At 38.4% G+C, this 19193-nt stretch overlaps 2 protein-coding genes across 2 annotated transcripts in view; one reads left to right on the top strand and one right to left on the bottom strand.

Moving 5' to 3' along the window:
- The first annotated feature begins 2122 nt into the window (after positions 1-2122).
- On the top strand, positions 2123-9876 carry ecrg4a (ECRG4 augurin precursor a). Its single transcript, XM_042494324.2, has 4 exons — positions 2123-2279; positions 7229-7276; positions 7364-7533; positions 9280-9876. The coding sequence occupies exons 1-4, from the start codon at positions 2210-2212 to the stop codon at positions 9427-9429; spliced, it is 438 nt and encodes a 145-aa protein (XP_042350258.1). The 5' UTR covers positions 2123-2209; the 3' UTR covers positions 9430-9876.
- The window catches only part of uxs1 (UDP-glucuronate decarboxylase 1), a 51391-nt gene continuing 40878 nt past the window's right edge, over positions 8681-19193 (bottom strand). Inside the window, exons 12-15 of the mRNA XM_042494323.2 lie at positions 13245-13305; positions 13042-13099; positions 11699-11802; positions 8681-10677 (exon numbers count right to left, since the gene is read on the bottom strand). Coding sequence (XP_042350257.1) covers positions 10546-10677; positions 11699-11802; positions 13042-13099; positions 13245-13305 — 355 coding nt within the window. The 3' untranslated portion in view covers positions 8681-10545. The remainder of the gene's footprint in view (positions 10678-11698; positions 11803-13041; positions 13100-13244; positions 13306-19193) is intronic.

Raw genomic sequence — 19193 nt, 5'->3', positions numbered from 1 at the left:
GCACAGTGGTCTCATTAATGGTTGGTCTGTACTTGCTTCTGGATAAAAACAAGTATCCATAATATCAGAACACAAGATTGCAGGTCTGCCGTCTTGCTGTTAGCATTATGCAACACCCTCCATTGATGACACAGCCTTGATTACAAAGGCTCTAAACAAGACTGGTAGAAACTCAGGCGTATTAGCTACAAAGCACCATGCTTCCAAAAGTACAGAGTACAGATCGAGTCTTTTCTTCTGAGGATGTCTTATCCTGCTCTTTGTGTCAGTGAAGATGTGACATGTCGCTTGTTTGAAAAAAACTGCACGCCCTGGCTCCATTTTGGCAAAGCTCTGCACATCTCCAAACTATTTTTAGAGCAAGTTGCTGCTTATGCTTGCTGAGGGCTCGATAGGCTGAATGTTGTTGTCACTTGTGAAATATCTGGACTTTTTTTTTTTGGAAGGGTGGCTCAGAGGTAGAACGGGTTGTCCTCCTACTGCAAGGTCTAGGGTTCAATTCCCGGTTTCTCCAGTCAACACGTACTGAATGCTGAATCCTAAATTGCTCCTGATGTTGCACCATTTGAGTGCGAGTGTCTATGAATGGTTAATGTATAGCAGGTGTGAGTTTGGTGTGAATAGGTTAATGTCACACATAGTGTAAAAGTGCTTTGAGTAGTCAGTTGACCAGAAAACTGCTTGACAAATGCAATCAATTTTTTTGCACTCCACCTGCCAGAGTTTGTTCACTCTCTCCTTTCATACAGTAAATGAAGTCTCTCACCTGCTGCATGATAGAAAGGGTGTAACACCTCTTCCTCACATACAGCAAGTGAAAAAAATTCTGGCAGATAGAGCACAAAAACCTTTCTAGATATACTTGAGCAGAGAAGTATACAGTACATGGTACATAGTAGAGTATAGAGACCAAAACCACTTTTTTTTTGTATGTTCATTTCTGCTGTTTAAGAAGGGGGTCTATGGGGATTTACTTGCTCTTCGAGCCAGCCTCAGTTGGGCTTTCAAGAACTGTTTATGGCTCTTTCGCATTGGTTTCATTTTTCAGCACCGGAGATTGCCTCTTGGCTGAAAGGTGTACAATTGGTTCCAAGATACTCACAGAGGAAAGTGAAAACTGTGACTGCTTTCTAAATCACATACTTATTCTTTTTCATTTAGTAGGTAAACAGCTGCCCTTACAAAGCACGTATTGTTGCATTCAGTTTGCACACAATCAGAACATCCTACTTCTTTCTAACACTGCGCCCTGAACCCTGACCCTCTTTCTCATATATCCGTTTTCAGGGAGATTAAACAACACGCCATTTGATTAGCTCGCCAGAGCCGGATATCAACCTGGAGAGCTCTGCTCTTGATATTTTGCAGTGTTTACATTTGAGTTCTAACTGCATACAATGTAGACTCTAATATTTTGGATTGACAACAATAAAATTGGCCTTCATATGCATTTCTCTGTTATTTCATTTTTTGTTGGTAATTTCTCTGATTATTTTGTTAACTTAAAACATTTCTATTCTTTTTATTTCTATTCTTTTCACTTGAATGCGGCGTTATCTGTCACTGCAGCTTAACAGCTGTCATCTGTTTGCATCTCAGTCGATATGACATATCGCCACTGTACAGAGGTTTGTGGGTCAGAATAGACAATAAAAGCTTACTGGCCTGCATACTGCAAAATCCAACCACGTATAGTAGGAGATCCAAGTATGTTTGGCATACCGCATTGACACATATACTGCGACATACCAGATCTTTCTCTAGCATACTTTAGAGTATGATAGTATGTGTGTTGGGAAGTATAGTCTATTATTTGAAGCACTGCAGCAACTTGCTTCAGAAATTTACAAATTGCATTCCTAAATACCTTTTCACAGATAGATATTTAGAGAGCAAACCTGCATAACAAATCGCATTCTGTTACTTTACTTTACTCTGTTTTTTTTTCCCTCTCACTGCTGCTCCTGCACTGTATCTATGGGAGATGGAAAAGTACCTGGGACGCACATGAAAATTCATTTTAGAGCGGAAAATCTCCCAGTGGCAGTCTTGTCTCTGTAGGCGAGGAGGTAAACGACATTCCACCCCCATAGGCCAGTTTCCACTTGGAAAGTCTGGGTTTCCGCCCACTTCTCCCCTCTGGTTGTGAAGCAGTTTCATGCACAGTTGTTGTTTTTAAGCAGCTCCGTAAAGACTTAGTGGGTACAAGATGGCATCCCAGCAGCTCTACTTGAGGATAATGGGGCTGGCTGTGTTGCTGACACTCTTAACTCTCAGAGGTGAGCCCAGTTTTGTTCTTTTCTTCTTACTTGCCTTTAAAATGTCAACTTTTTACATCTACACTACCGAAGCAGTACAAAGACAGATGGTAAAGGACATACTACTTCCTCCTCCTGGCCTTTCACTGTTGAGATTGGTTTACAAACGCCAGCAGTTAAAAAGATCAGTCACTGCACGTCAGAGAGTGGAATGTGATTTACTAGGAGACTGTCTGTTCGTAGGAAAGCAGCCACACTCACCTAAAGTTACTTTGATAAGAAAAATGAAAATACAGCAAAGAGTAGATTTAAAAGACCATAACAGTAGTTTTAGCCAATTTACAATTTACATTTCTGCTGCTTTTCCCTCAAAGCCTAACATACATTTTAACAGGGGTATAATCACCAGAGGCCCCACAATATGATATCATCATAATACTTTTGTCATGATATAATATTACTGTGGTGAGAATTGCAATAACATAATTTGTGATATACTGAGATTTATTACCTTTTTTATACTGTATATTATGTCCCAAGGTAAAATTTATCAGCATCTGCTTTATCTACTAAGTTTCTCACACTAGTTGTTTTTAATACAGAGGTAATACAAAGGTATATGACAATTAATCAAAAAAAATGGTAAAAAATTGATATTGGCCGTTTGTGTATTGATACATCATTGCCACACAAAATATTGCAATTCTACTCTGAACCAATTTTTTCCCCATCCCTACATTTGAACTTACTGCAAATCTTTAATATAGACAGTAAATTCATTAACTGTATCAACTCTTTGAAACCTGGATCGACATGCTGAATGCATTGTTGAGCCAAACATTTCACACGCATTTAACCCTTTGGAACATACACACAGTGGTTTGATTTCTTTCAAAACATTGGGGAAAAAAACAATGAGCTACTTGGCAGAGAATGTCCTGCAAATTACCTGAAAAAAAAAACAACTCTAAAAAGAAGGAGAGAATTATATATATAAAAAAAACAAATAAATAGGAAAAAATATCAAGAAAACTATATATTATTATTATTAGTATGATATACCTACATTATGTTACAGAAAAAAAGGAAAATATTATTATCAAAAATCATTAGTTTTTACTTTATTTGATCTTTTTTTAATGTCATTTTGTTCTTTTACTTTTCTTTTTTGTGCTTATTTCAGCAAATTTTCTTGTATACTTTTGCTTATTTCTTGCTAATGTTTGAGCCATTTCTTGTTTTGCCTTTAGTTGATATTTTAGTGAAAAATCAAGCTAATCGCTCAGGTTTCAAAGGGTTAACTTAAATTTTGTGGGAAACCTACAACTACTTACCTGAGACAGTACATTCACCACATCTGCTTCTGTTATTCTCTAACTTACACTGTTGCTATGTGATAATGCAGTTAAAATGTAGATTTAATCACATGGCATGCCCGGTCATGTCATAACCTCATACTTATAGGATAGATAAAGGCAGACCCTGAGGGCAGTTTGATATTTAAAATGAATACAGGACCACGTTATCAGAACGATCACAGGCACATCTCAAGTCTCTGCATGTTTGGAAAGTAAAAGCTTCAGTACCAGGAAGGTAACAGAAACTCATCAAAAAAACACAAAAATCTACAAAAGACATACATGCCACTCTTTGTGGAAAAAAAGCCTTCATTAGGTACACACTGGATAAGAAATTGTAGAAGATATTGTTTTACCTTCTAGTTTTATCTTAGAAAAAACGTATTTTTTGAAGTGGGGTTGTTGGGTGTTCTCATCCATCGACAGCAGATGTCAGTTGGCACGCCCACAGTCTGGAGAAGCAGGCTGAAGTCCAACACAAATGCTAATTGATGTACTGCTGTGGATGGAGTCAGTTAAAAAAAAAACAAAAAACATATTTTGGCCACCCAAAAAGTCCCACTTACAAAAAAAAAATCAGTATAGATTTAAGTGTACACAACTTTGGGAGTTTTTTCACTGCTTTACCTTAATTGTATTTTATAGCTCTCCTCAAAGCCAGACTCCACAAAGAAAAACAGTGATTTAACATTTCTGAGCACAGGACCTGCTGGTCTATAGCTGCTTTGAACAGTTATTTTGTATGTGTTATAATATGACTTTGGCATTTAAAATGGTTAGTTTTGATTCACCAAAGTCACACAATAACACAAACTAACAAATTAAATAAGAATCAGAAGACAGGTAGCTTATATGTTCAGTGTGCTAAAATTACTGTTTATGTCAATGGAGTCTGGCGGCTTTGATGAGAGAGTAGATGGTGAACTGAAGCTGTTAATGGCTTAGCTGTGAAAACTGGATGTCTGACGAAAGTGTAAAGTAGTGAAAATACTCTCAATACAGCTTACACTTACACTTTCTTTAAGTGGGACTTTTTTGGGTGGCTAAAATTTGTTTTGTCGCTGACCCCCATCTACAGTAATACATTACTTAGCTTCCATGTCTGACTCCAGCCTGCTTTTCCAAACTGAGGGCCTGCTGACTGACATCTACTGTATGTAAAAAAAAAAAAAAGACTTTGAAAAGGTACTTCATACAACTCCACTTCAAAAAATGGAAGCTATTCCTTTAATGAATTATTGTTCTGCCTGTTGTTCTGATTAAGTTCCTGCTGTTCTGTATGGCATCTGTTATGTACTGAGACAAACTGTTGGACATTTATTAATAGACACCATTGTGTTGGTGTTTCAGCTACTTGTCCTTGAAGACTTCAAGTCTTCGTCTTGGCGGTGTTGAAGGGTTGATATTGATCAGAATTGTATTCTATCAGATTGTTAAAAAGTCTATTCTGGGTTTTCTGAGATCCATTCAGTCAGATCTCTTGATTAGCCTGGCCCAAAATTGAGAAAAACAAGCTGATTTAGCCATCTAAAACTAAAGGAAAATGTGGCCCAGATGTAGCAAAGAATTTGTGCTCTGGGAGAACAATAAATTGCCAATATTGTTGAAGGTAATCTGACTGAATTGGCAGTGTGCAACGAGGTACAAATGCATCTCACTGGTGCACACTTTGTCTACATGAACATTCGCTGCACACAGTGTAGCTCCAGTGTTCCAGTGGGAGCAAAGCAGCAGGAGTGAAGTCAGTGCAATTATATTTACATACAAATTGGCCAGCAGCTAGTTTTATTGGATGTGTAATGGCAACTTCAGCTTCAGCCACGCTGAATCCCACAGACGTTTGCATCCATAATAAAAACTGAGAACAAACTCAGTCATGAAATTGGTTTACTTGATTGAAATGGGAAAAAGAGAAGTCTTAAACATCCAAGATTAATAAGAAAAACTGCTGCAGTACAAGGAGAAAAATCAGAGCCTTAAATACAGGCTGGGTTTTTTTTAAGAATAAAGCCAGAGCACTTATCTATCTGTATCTATCTATATATATATATATAAACCTGGTTAAAACAAAGGATTTGGCGGTTTCACATTAAAAAAATCAGTGTTTTTCCAATGCTCTAATCAAAGAGGAGCTTCTAACTAACATGGCCAACACAATAACGGCAATGGCCCTGTCGAGATCCACCCAGTTCACCACAAACATTGTTAGACATTTATGTTTATTTGAATTTCTAATGTGACTTCGGGTGAGAAAATTCAATATCAGGACAATGTCTCACGCCAATGTCAACTTGCCATAGAATACTGAAGACAGATGATGTTGGCATATTGTTGGTTTTATGTAGCCAAAATCGAACATCTTCACAGCATGCTGTTAGACGTCAGGGCTCCCATATTTTCATGGACAAAAGTTCAACTCTTTTCCATGACTTTTCAAGAACTTACAATGGCATTTTTTTTTCTTGCCCTTCTTGTCTGGTGTTTTCAAATATATCAGATTCTAACTATTCAAACAGAGTTTTAGCTAGCTGTTATGCATAGAGGGAGAAATGGTACACGGGGAGAAAATGGAACAATGCAAACGTCAACACAACGTCACAAACTGATGCATATTACAGGGTAAGTTATGTCGACAGCTACAGAAGATACATTTGCAGATATGTTACATTACATGAACGCTTTTTCAAGGAAGATTACAGTAAAAATGTTACCACACACAAAAAATTCCAGGACTTTTCCAGATCTTTCAATGATTCTTACTAGGGCTGTCACAACAACGCGTTATATATACGCATAATATCGGTAAAAGTAGCGGATGTCCAAGTACAACCAGCCTCATTAGGCCAAACTCGACCAGGCGACAGATAGCATTGTCTGACACTGAAAAAATTAGTCATTTAGTCACTCATCAGCAAAATTCAACTGAATTGAATAGTTTCACAGCAAAAATGTGTGTATGTGATTCATTTATATTAACTAATTACATAGCTTGTAATTAATTAGATGCATTTTTTGAAAATCACTTGACAGCCCTAATTCTTACTAATTCCATTTGTTTTTTTAGGCCTCGAACACGTGACTGTAAAACTCCATTTCAACAATAGTGGGAACCTTGAGACATTAAAAAATATTATATATTATAATTTAGAATTCAATTTCTTTTTAATGTCATATTGACGGCCAGTGCCAGCTGGTTTGTCTAGTCTAGGCTACTGTAGAAACATGGCGGTACAAATTGGCAATCTCTGTAGAGGAGGACCTGCTGCCTGTGTAGATATTAACGGCTCATTCTAAGGAAATAAAAATACAACAACTCTTAATTTCAGGTGTTTAAACAATAAAGAAATGTACTTATTTCTAACAGAATATGCCCCCTAAATCCTACACACTTGCCCTTTAAACAACTCACATGGGTACAGAGTTAGTCTTTCAGATTGGCCATTAAAAATACTGCGCTTGCTCATTAACTGCCAGTCTGCACAGAGCATAAACACTGTGGAAAGAAAGACATCTTATTCGGTCATGTGCTATTATTTATCAAGGCCATCTTACCTGAAATTCTGGTGTTTCATACTGCAGCTCGTTAATTCTCTTGTCCACTCTCCTTAACAGATGCATCCAGTGAGAGCAGCTTGCACAAGATCTTAAAGAAAAGAGATGGTAACATTTACTCAACAGTATGATATGAGTGAAAAAATGTTTTGGAAAATGCCATTACATTCTTTGCCCGTTTGTGCTTCCATCCAGTGGCAGGAGCTGGTACTGCCCCATCAAAGTCCTCTGTTGCTGTCCCGTCTTCCAAGGCACAAGAGTTTCTGGCAAAACTGAGCAGAACCAAGAGAAACCTTTGGGATCGGAGCAGACCAGACGTGCAGCAGTGGATTATGCAGTTTATGTACATGGGATTTGATGAGCAGGTGGGTTTGTGTTTGTTCAAGGAGTGTTCAGGTTTTCTCTGAGCTTCTTATGTCTTACACACACGCAGGACACAGGACGAAAATAGAAGTGAATCTCCAGTAGAGCTGTCAACATTACAGGGTTTGTGCAAAAGTGACAAAAGTGAAGAGCGACATAAAAAACTGCACATGGATCTATTTCTAGATCTCGATCAATATTTTTGTAAAAATCAGATGAGACAGCATTCCCTTATATTACATGAATTAACCACACCAGCCATTAACGTTTAACGCAGCAAAATAAAACCATGTAACTAAATGTAACCAAAAGTTTAGAATTTACTTTTAATATTAATAATGTATGTTTTAAAAAACCCTACTTTGCTGCTGGGTTTCGTGCCATGCAAATGATCACAATATCATGCTATATTGCTTTTCTCTGCAACCGTCTCTCACTGTCTTGTTTGATCAATTTTCTTACTATTTTGATTAAATATTATATTCACAAATTCTTAAGCTAAAAGCAAAACGTTTTCCGAACTATTTATCTATATCAAACAATATTTTCTCTATTTCTGGATGCACAAACAAAAAAAGCTGTTAAAACATGTTAACTTTAAAAAATATTTAACTTTTATTTCTTTTTTACCATATTTCATTACAAATTTTAGTATCCCAGCCTTGTTGTAATTTTGGAGTTATATTCTTGTTGTATACACAAGGTACTGGTGTGACTCTGGATATTAGATGCAGGCCTATAATATAATAGTAAAACAAAACCAAAAATGTTTTCTGCAAAATTTGAAACAGTTTTTTTTTAAAAAAAAAATGTTCTGAGCCATTTTCTTTGTGCTCCTTTCATTGGTTTGAGGTGGGCAGGGCACAGTTGGAAAATAAAGTGTTGTCAAATCCTCCTTCTTACCAATCAGGATTTAGCAATATTTGAATCTAGATTTGTTGACACTTGTGGAGTTGTTTTTGGATTTAGCCGGGCAACTTTCCATCAAGTCTGCCAGATCACACCAATGCAATCTGATGAAGCAGATTTGATTTTTAGTGTTAGGAGGGCTTTAAACCAGGCTAAAATGTTAGAACATGCAAAAAAAAAATAATTGAATTAAATAATTTAAAAACAAAAGAAAAGAAACACAAACACATAAAACAGACATTTAAAACTTTAGTAATCTGGATCTTTATATATCTCAGATAGGTGGAGTGACAAAGCTGCTGTAAACTGTAGTCTGATATCTGAAAGATAATCTTTCCATAAGGCACAGGTATCCTCACAATGTTGCCATCCGACTGAATGAATAAATACAAATGTGGAACTGAATACATGTCATACATGAATTCCCTCTCTCCCATACAAATATAATCCCATTTACAGAGCCAGTTTCAGTTAGAATCCACTGGGGACAGCGAGGAACTGAGGGAGCAGAGGTCACAGAAAAACCCCCTTACCGCCGCCGTTTCTGACAGCTGACAGCATTTTCGTTTCAGCCAGTGTAGCGGCGACTCTCACACAGCCCCCATCACAACACCCTGTATGTGTGTGTGTGTGTGCCATTTGCTGTTGCCTCCTTAAAAGGCCAAAGCTGTGAAAGCATTGGCCTTTTCAATGTTTGCCTTCTATGCATGTCTATTTGCCGCAGCTGTGCCTGCTGACAGACTCAGCGGACACCTTATCAGCTGCCTCTGTGTCTATTAGCCTGAGATGTGTTGAGTTCCCAAACGAGTCACGTCTGCGGTGTGTTTTTTCCTAACCAGAGGCTCGAGACTGACCTGTCGTACTGGATGGATCAAGCTCGCGCCAGTGACCAAGGGCGTCAACACCACTATGACGAGAATGCCGCCATCGGCCCCCGTGACCACGGTTCTTATAGACACGGAGCAAATGTCAACTACGACTACTATTAACTGCCAGTTAGTTCTTCACCTGCCATGCAGCTGCCAATATCTAAATATTCAACACAGCTGCTCCTTTGTTTTTACTGGTTACACCAGAATGATCCATTGTCATTTCTGTCTCACTAACCACACAAATTTGGTAAAGAGCGGAGGCAATGCTCAAGGACCACAAAAACAAAATTATCTGTGCTATTTACAAATTCTTTTTTCCCCCTATACATTTTGAGGCAGCTGATTTTTATGAAATACTGAATCCTGGCTCTTTTGTCATCACAAGATTATTGTAAATAAAGATGTGGCTTCATATTGCCTGAGTCTCCCCCTTTTTAACTTCCATAAAAACGATACACACACACACACACACACACACACACACACACACACACACACACACACACACACACACACACACACACACACACACACACACACACACACACACACACACACACACACCTCCTTCCCTAGCCATATCATACACAAAATATTGGACAAATTTTATTAAAATAGCATCTTCATCTGAAATTAATAATGCACATCCTGAAATGAGATTTCACAAAGCAGTGATGTCCTGATGAACACATATTGATGCTGTAACAGTCTTTCTCGAAGCTTTGCCCAGTCCGCATCAACAGCCAGCAGGGTGTTGACTGACAGGCCACTGATAAGACGACAAAACATCCAGTGGAAAAACAACATCAGGTCCCTCATCTCTGGAGACAAAACACCATGAAACTGATAAAATAAACACGAAGCACTGGCGCACAGTACGAGCTGTTTGCAAGATTCTCACGTCTGCGATTTAAATAGCAAAAGCATAAATTCACAAAAAAAAGTAGGCTGGGTTCAGATTTCTTGCCTTAGATTTCTTTCTTGATTCAAGTTTGTCCATCCAACACACAAGCTCCCCTGTGGAAAGCATTGACCTCTCAGTGCAGCTCCAATGCAAGGCAACACTACACTCTTTAAAGAGAAAGTCGTCTCTGCTTCTCAAAAAAGAAAAAAAGAAAAAAAAAAAGACACCATATCCCAGAACGCTCTGCACAACAGTGTATTTTAAAGAGTTGCTCTTCAAGGGTCCTCTGAGGAATCTTAACACCATGTGTGTGGTGGAAAACCCCGACCTCAGTTGTGTCTGGGTCTTCCTTTCTTCATGCGGGCCGCTTTCGGTTTGGGGATGTACTGATTGTTGGCTTGGTGCTCGAGTTCCCTGCTGAAGTACTGGATCGTTTTGTTCAGGCCTTCCTCCAGAGGCACCTGTCCACACAAGGCACACACATACACAATAAAGACACTGTCACTGAGTGACACGTTTTTATTTTAATATATTGACACATCGACCAGATAATAAGTCAGATAATGTGAATCTATAAGGCAGTCATGTTGTCTACTGGTAATGACGAGATACCGTTAGAGGCTGCTTTTCAAACACAGCTGAACAATGTGTAATATGCTCGCTCGTTTAGCCTGTGAAAAATCTTCTGACTAACTTGGTAATTAATTAAAAACAGACCTCATGTATCCCAGAGTTTCCCCACCAATTTGACTAAAGCGCCAAGTCAATTGATCAAGTGCATACAATTTAAAATATTTATAAGTATAACACATAAGGCTATGACGAAAACAAAAACTTTTCTAGTAGAGAACAGCAGAATGAATGTGGTAAACATTAAAAATAAGAGAAAGTGAGAAAGTGTAGTTGGTAGTGATGTATTGATCCTGCGGTAAGTGAGTATTGAGTAGTATATAAATCCATAAATCAACATTTCTGACAAAAGTACTCTTCATATAGTCATATTGTGTAAAAATGTCATATTGAGATACATGTTTGTATAGTGGTTTTATAATTCTTATGTTCAAGAGTAAGAATGTTTCACAGCTAATACTTTTGTTCACACACAACAAATGATGTGTATGTATTGGGCCGAAGGGGACAAGAAACTGCAGAATACAAGCACCAAAAGTATGTTTGCAGTACTTGTTACTTGTTACAAGAAAACTCCCTTAAACACAAATGCCAGTATTAAATTAATACATTTTTTTTAGGATTTTATTACAGTTAAAAAAAAAATCATCTTACTCAATAATACGTATGAGTTTATTCTATGCAACTTTGAAGTCAGAGAAATGAGAGGCTTCGAATGTGCTTTCTGTTAATGAGACACTGACCAGTTGCTGTAACTGGTTGATAAGATAAACCCCACAGAGATAAAAGTTGTGTTTCACAGTCCACAGCAGGTTTGCAGGACAGTGTGTGTGTGTCTGTTATGTCACATACCACCGGCTCCCAGCCAAGCATCATCTTTGCTTTTCGAATATCAGGTCTTCTCCTCTGTGGGTCGTCCTGGGCCTCTGGAAGGAACTGGATTTGACTTCGGCTCACTTTGTGTGTTTAAAAGAGAGTGTTTGGAGAGTGTGTGTGGTTATACAAGCATGTTTATGGACATGTACAGAGTGCACAGAGAGGACATGTTATTCTTCTTACACCTGCTAATAACACAAACAGCTTGGCAGAAGAGAGATGAGTCACGGCAGATTGATGACTGGCACACAGTTGGTTCTGTGTGTTGTTTGTTGTAGTGGATTCATGTGAAGGTGCAATAACACTGCCAGAGGTAGAAGCACCTCCCAAAACATTTAACTACGCTCTGGCTCTAGAAATGCCACATTAGATCACAACAGCTGTGATTGGGCTGTTTGCATTTTTTTCTTCGTGTTGGTAGAAATTTTTCATAGAAAAAAAAACTACCATATTGAAGAGAAAAATAACATCTTTTAATCTAATTTTTTTCAAGGACTGGGAGACAAATTTATACATCATCTAGCAAAGGTAGACCAGTGCAAACTTCGACCTTGCATCCATTATTGTTTCTATCACAGTGAATGGGAAAAAGGAAATAAAATGACACTGTGTGTACAGTATAATGACTATGGCTTAGCAATTTATAAAACACATCCATTGCTACAACTATTATAACATTTTTCTATGACAGGAACACCATAACACAGAAGCATAACATCTGTATTTTTCAACCTGGACCCTATTTTCCAATGTCTTTGTGTCTAAGAGACTAATGGGAACAATAATTTTTGACACTGGTCCAGTATTGAGCGAGACAAAACAGGCTGTTGTGTTCTCCCAACAGGCAACTGAGCACTGTCAACTGACGTCCTCTAAAAGCGACAGGTTCAGATTATTATTTTAAGTTTCTGACAACATTATGGAAAGGATCCCTATAGGGGTCGACCTTTCTGTTATAGATTAAGATCCTTTTTGCTTAACTAGAAAACAGCCCTGAAATCACTCTAATTCATCCCACCATCTCCCTTTATATAAGCAGTACATTTATTACATCGCAGCCTGTTTTGCTGCTTCTCACTGCAGTGCTCTTGCTCAACACTGAAACAATTTTAAGAACTGTTGTTTCCATCAGTCACTTGGACACAAAACATGGGAAAATTATGTCCAAATTGAAAAATGCCAAAGTTACCTCTTAAGAAAGAATGTGCAAGACAAAACAATCAAAGGGACAAGTGAAGTGAGCAAGCACTGAGGTGGCAGGCTTGAGTTTTGTTTTTTTGGTTTTTTTTACAACCTTCTTGCTTGATAAAACGGCTTACCAACAAGACTTTTGATGAGACGAGCAAACTCCAATATGGTATGCTCCTCTGGGTTCCCCTGCAGACAGATTTCATAAACATTCATTAAATATGTATAAACATGAGACCAACAGAGAACCTGACTCGTCTGGTAAATCGTCTGCTGATGTCGAAATCATTTTCATTTTTAATTTGTGAAATTAAACAGGGTGTGATGAACTTACCAGATTGACTGGACTGCTGATGTTACTGTTCATTAACAGCACCAGGCCGTTCACCAGATCACTGTGGACAAATCAGACATAGAAGCAGACACATTAAAATGGATCTCCTCCTTTTAAAATCCACCCTGTAGCATTGTTTTGAAAGATGGATAATGCATGAGCTCGAACTTTCCAAGCAGAGATTTGGTTGCTAGTTTGAATTGAATTGATCTGAATGATTATGATAATATAACATGTATTTTAAATTTTATTACTTATTACTTTTTTTTCTTTTTGTAGTTAACCTGTTCTGTCCTTTTATGTTAATATTTTCACAAAAATCAGCTAGAACTCTGATTTAATCAGCCACTCAAGTTCTTTTTGTAAACCTTAACAGGCTTCACTGATGCCCTGGTGCACTGTTGCTCTCCCTTATGTATGGACGCTTTTGACTGGACAGCTCGGATCTTGAGTCCAGAGATCGAGCCACATGGACAGAATGATTGCCCTAGTAATATCTTTTTAATGTCTTAGTACTCGTCATGAGATGTCGCAGCAGTAAACAATGCCTTGAGTGATACCTGTGCACACTCAAGAAAAATAAAAACACGGCATTATGAATTCTCCTATAAATAATCAAGTCCTTCATTTGTTGAAATTTGCTATATTATGTGTTTTGCAGTCCATAGAGAAAAATAAAACAATTGATTTTCCATGACAGGGTTAAGTGATTTTGGTGCAGAAGGTGACCAGTTATATATTTTGTTCATGATCATAGATGAATCAATGTGGCAATCCTGTCTAACCACACCTTAGAAGCACATCATTCTTACCTGTAAAAAAGCACCAGAAGAAAATAAAAATTACAGTTCAACAAGATGCCACTCCTGAAAGAGTCATGACATGAGGGATAGGGCTACTGACATGCTCAAGGCTGGATTGGTGTTAACTTTTGGAATGTTATGTGCTCACAAGAGCATTATAATGCCAGAGGAGCCTCTCTACCAACCATCCATAAACCAGTCAACCACTTGTTATGACTGAGGCACAAGATTGACAGATACAACCAAAGAAGCAAACCCCGAAAAATGCAGTTTGACACATACGCTGTCTAAGCCGGTAAGGTACAAAGGCTACATAAAAGCAGTCCATTTACCATTCAAGTCACCACGGTGAAAAAATTGTTCCAAGGTCTGGTGAGACATGGCAGCTTTAGCATGCTTTCTCTTCATTTCTCATTTCCTGCAGAACCTTATGAACAAAACTGTTTTCAATATTGCTATTTTGTGGAATGTGGAGGCTCCTGCACCACTTTAACAGCTTGTAGACAGGTGTGTGGGAGGATACTGTCCATATAACTGAAGAGAATTCCTGCACATTGTCCCCACAGTCTCTCTCTCACTGGCTGCCAGAACTATATTTAAATACAGAAAACTTTGTCCACAGACCTTTATGAAATAAAGTGATCCGGTATATCTTGCTAATGAGAAATATAGTTTGCAATAAAGCTTAATGGGTTTTTTTCTGTGTGTGTGTGTCATGCATACAACTATACCCACCTAGCCTGGGCCTTAAATGACATCACAAATTAATACAAACCAGAACCAGATTCTTTTAAATAAACTATGACAAAATTCATAAATTACTGTTAATACATAGGCTTGGGTGGTATCACAGTATTCGCAGTATACGGGGGTATTTACAAATCCCTAAGGTATGTTTTTCAATATCATCGTATGTAGTGCACAGCACGCACTACCACAGCTCAGTCTGTACTCTGAACTGGTGGAACAGGGAGCTGAGCTGAAAGACACCGCGACACCTAGTGGTGGAGTGATAAGTTACAGGACAGTAAACAGCTGGAGGACAGCGAGAGAGAGACTGTGGGGAATAAAGACATGTTTTTTTACATCTAAATTTGTGTCTAATCTGTGGTCTCACTCTAATATCCGAACATTTTTGCAGGTCCATGAAGGCAGCGCCCCAGCAGAGTGAACAGTTTAGTTTCACTTTTAATGCGCCTGGCGTTCTGCTCTGCATCTCTGCCTCTACTGCGCTATAAATAACACAACTGTGTTTTAATACTACTCTTAATTAACAGTCCAGCTCCACTGAGACAGCCCACCATAGTCTTGGTTATTAATGGGGCTATACTGACCGTATACCCCAGTGAAATTTCAGACAGGTATGAAAATAAGAAATACGGCCCAAGCCTTATGACACCCATACCATGTAATTTTAATTTAGTAGAGAAATTATAATAAATACTAAGTCCCCCTCCAGACACATTTTACGCAGTTTTATTGAACATAGTTTTCTCATGCAATATTTAAAAAACAAAAACTCAGATACTACTCTCCTTCATTGAGAAATGTGTAATCTGGCCTCTGTCTCTTCTGTTGCCACTGCTCTACACTACACACTCTACTATGTTTGCTGACAAAACTTTCATAACCTCATTCTCACTGCATAAACCACCCGCTAACACCTACTAACATCTGGCTTTTCAATGCAGTGGGAATGCTACGATCAGCATTCACACTCGGGTCAAATGACTCTGCAGAAGTCATGGGTATTTATCACCACCCAGGTGAACGCAAAAATTTTATCTTCTTAACCAACAAGATGCAATGGCACGCCGATGATATGGTCATCGTCCTTCTTCTCCAAAGCAGTGCTGAAACACAGCTCCAAATTAGTCTGCACCGAGTTCAAAAGAGAGATTCAAAAATTAGAGATATATAAAGAGAAGAAACTACCACAAAGTTTTCACAGACCTCTGTCCATGCTACTGTCTACTATTTATCTGTGACATTGCTTGGACACACCAAAACAAAATCACACACACACACACGCACACAAACACTCATCTGCTGTTGCACCAAGTACGAGCTCTGTTCTCCTGGCAATGGGAAAGAAGTATATTGACCATTTTTAGGAGGTTTACCTGTGTGAATGCCCTACTTTTGGTAATTTTGGTTATATTGCTACAGCTAACTCTGCTCTCTGTACTAACAAGTCAGTTCTGCGCTGAAGGTTTCAGGTTTCTTTGCCGGTGTTTAAGTCTATTCCCCCATCCATATGTATTTCTCGTATTAGAAAGTGATTGACGTTCATATTAGTTACATACCTAATTCAGCTTATCCAGTTTAAAACAAATTTTTTAGAAAAGAGCACATCACCCCCTTAATTGGAGGAATGTTAAAACACCTCTCTAATTACAAACTCTGCACAGATACAAGTCAGTATAGTCAGGACACAACATTAAGGTAACATAAACATGAGTAAAAACAGCTTTTTGAGTGAAGGGGGACTTAAAATATTCCATCTCGCCTTTTCCAGCTTTACCACTTGTTGCCCTTGTGGATGCACACACTGTTCATTAGCAAAATTCTGTCAACATGCATTAGACTTTAGTATTAAAAGGCACATGCGAACAGAAATAATGATATGACACACTACCTAACCTACACAGGTCAGGGAATAGTGGATGCAGGTTTACTATAAAAATTTGATACCAACACGGCTCAATCTCCACATCTATAAGCTCCACTTTCTCCCAAATGTCAGATTTGCATTCATGAACGTGAACATTATACACTGAAATGTATTTTTTTACATCCCATTTACACTGATAAGGTCTGAATAAATATTCAAAACACCTCTTATTATATTGCGATACATGTCAACAAGCTACAGCCTTTAAAATAACCATCATGTTAAGCCAAAACCTTTCTACAAATCATCATCACCACAACCATCAGCAGAGCATTGTGTAACCAGTGGTAGAAAGAGAAGACCAATATTGTCACATGCGTGCCCTCAAGTGCATGCACGTTACCAAAAAAAGCAGTTACCCATCAATAAAAGCTTCTGTAACATAGCAGTGATTGAAAACTCCAAAGGGTGTCTCTAACGCTACATGACAAGTAGCTACAGATATGCTGGTCCGTGGTGTTCTGCTTGTTCCTGATCTGGATAAAGCCGGGAGGGACAGATTAATATATATTGATGGTGAAAATAACTAAAGAATCCTGGAAAAAATATTGGACATGAGCGTAAACACAGCCGAATATCTGAGCAGATAAAGCCTGAATGAGCTCTTCCTTCCCACTATATCTCAGTTGTCAATATCATCGACCAATAAGAGTAGCATACACGATATTTATTCACTTCAGTCCAGCCAACCTCTATTACATAATAAAAGCAGAAATTTATGTACAGAAAGCCAAAGTGAAAGAGCTATTATCCCGAGGCATCATTGCTCTTCCTTTAGCTGCTTCTCTCAGCATCAGTCACAAACAGGCAGAATAGCTGCACTAAACAAGTGGGATCAAATTTGCCCAAATCTTATGATCTATTAGTCATGAAGGGTTGTGTGCCATTCACATTTACCAAAAAATGGGTTCCAGTACCCAAAGGTACCTTTTTTGGTGCTTCACATGCTCTGTAATATCCGAAATGTAATTTCAGTTTTATATAAAGGCCGTGACACACCAAACTGCGAGAGCTCGCGGCTCTCGTCGCCACAGTGTGTCCTGCACTGTTGGCCCTGATGGACCGTTGTTGGCATGTTTTTTCAGCCGAGTCAGCATGTTGAATCGGCAGCGAGGCAGCTTAGCCCATTGGTAAATAAAATTACTTTGATTGGTCATTCAGCGAAACAGAAGTGAATTATTTTAACATACGGCAAAGTAAAGGTAGGGATGTCGAAACTAAATTGTCACATAAGGTAAGATTGTTTTTCTTTAGCCACTGAGCCACATTTCTTACTGGTTTGTGTTGTTGTTCACTAGCACACAGTAAATATGCTTTGTTCTTTTAGTCTTTAGATTTTTGTCATATGGCCAAATAACACCACCAAACCTGGTTCATAACCAACTTAGTTCCTTCTCCAATAACTTGAAGCAGACTGCTAAACATCTCAGCGTAATATTTGATACAGATGTTTATTTTGATGCCCAGATAATAAATGTTGTTCAGTCTTGATTACTGTAATGCACTTCATACTGGAATCAGTCAGAGCTCCCTTCACCGAATACAACTGGTGCAGAACGTTGCCACCTGAATTTTAACAAGCACAAAAAGGTTTGATCACATCACTCCTGGTTGCTACTTATGGTATCTCATTGATCTTAAAATATTAATGATCACTTTCAAGGCTTTCCATGGCCTTTCACCAGATTACATCAAGGATTTATTGACCCCCTATGTGGCTGGGTGCTCTCTCAGATCTGTGGATGCTGCTCTGCTTGATGTTCCCCGTTCTCGGCTTGTGACGAAAGGTGACCGTTCCTTTGCTGTCAGAGCCCCCAAACTGTGGAACTCATTGCCTACTGAGATCAGACTTGCTACTTTTTTAGCTTCTTTTAAATCCCTTCTTAAGATTTTCTTTTATAGGAAAACATTTATAAATAACTAATATATGCCTTCATTTTTTTTGGTTTTATTGCTGCCTTGTTTTTAATCTGTTGCTTGTCTGAAAAGCACTTTGTAACCTTGTTAAGAAAACTGCTATATAAACAAAGTTACTTATTATTATTATTTCAGTGTTGGGCTGTTGTTAATGTGCTAAGTGGCTAACTAGAGTCATGGCAGTCTTTCAGTTTCCCATTTTAAATGGTGCATAGTTTAAAATGTGAGCGCATTTGGGATCTCTGCTTGGAAGGATTCCAAATGGTGCGATGCGTCCTGTTCCAGCTGCATCCTGTTATGTTTCACCCTCCCTTGTCCTGAGGGGACCCAGTCAGCTCTGGCTGCCACATAACAAAACATGGTGCATTTTCGTACCCACATGCACTTGCTAGTACCAAAATGTGGCACTGATTGATTTTCAGTAAATCCGTATTCTAAAGTACTGACAGAATTTGGTCAGTACCCCTTAAAAGTAGGAATTTCACAATCACGTTTTTTTGCCCCGATTCGATCTGTGTTACTTAATACTGAGTCTGCCGATACCTGAGTCCCAAT

The sequence above is a fragment of the Plectropomus leopardus genome, chromosome 10 (genome assembly GCF_026936395.1).
Source record: "Plectropomus leopardus strain MGB_pleo_1.0 chromosome 10, ASM2693639v1, whole genome shotgun sequence".
Taxonomy (NCBI): Eukaryota; Metazoa; Chordata; class Actinopteri; order Perciformes; family Serranidae; genus Plectropomus; species Plectropomus leopardus.
The sequence above is the reverse complement of the archived record's forward strand: the minus strand, read 5'-3'. Positions and strand labels throughout refer to the sequence as shown.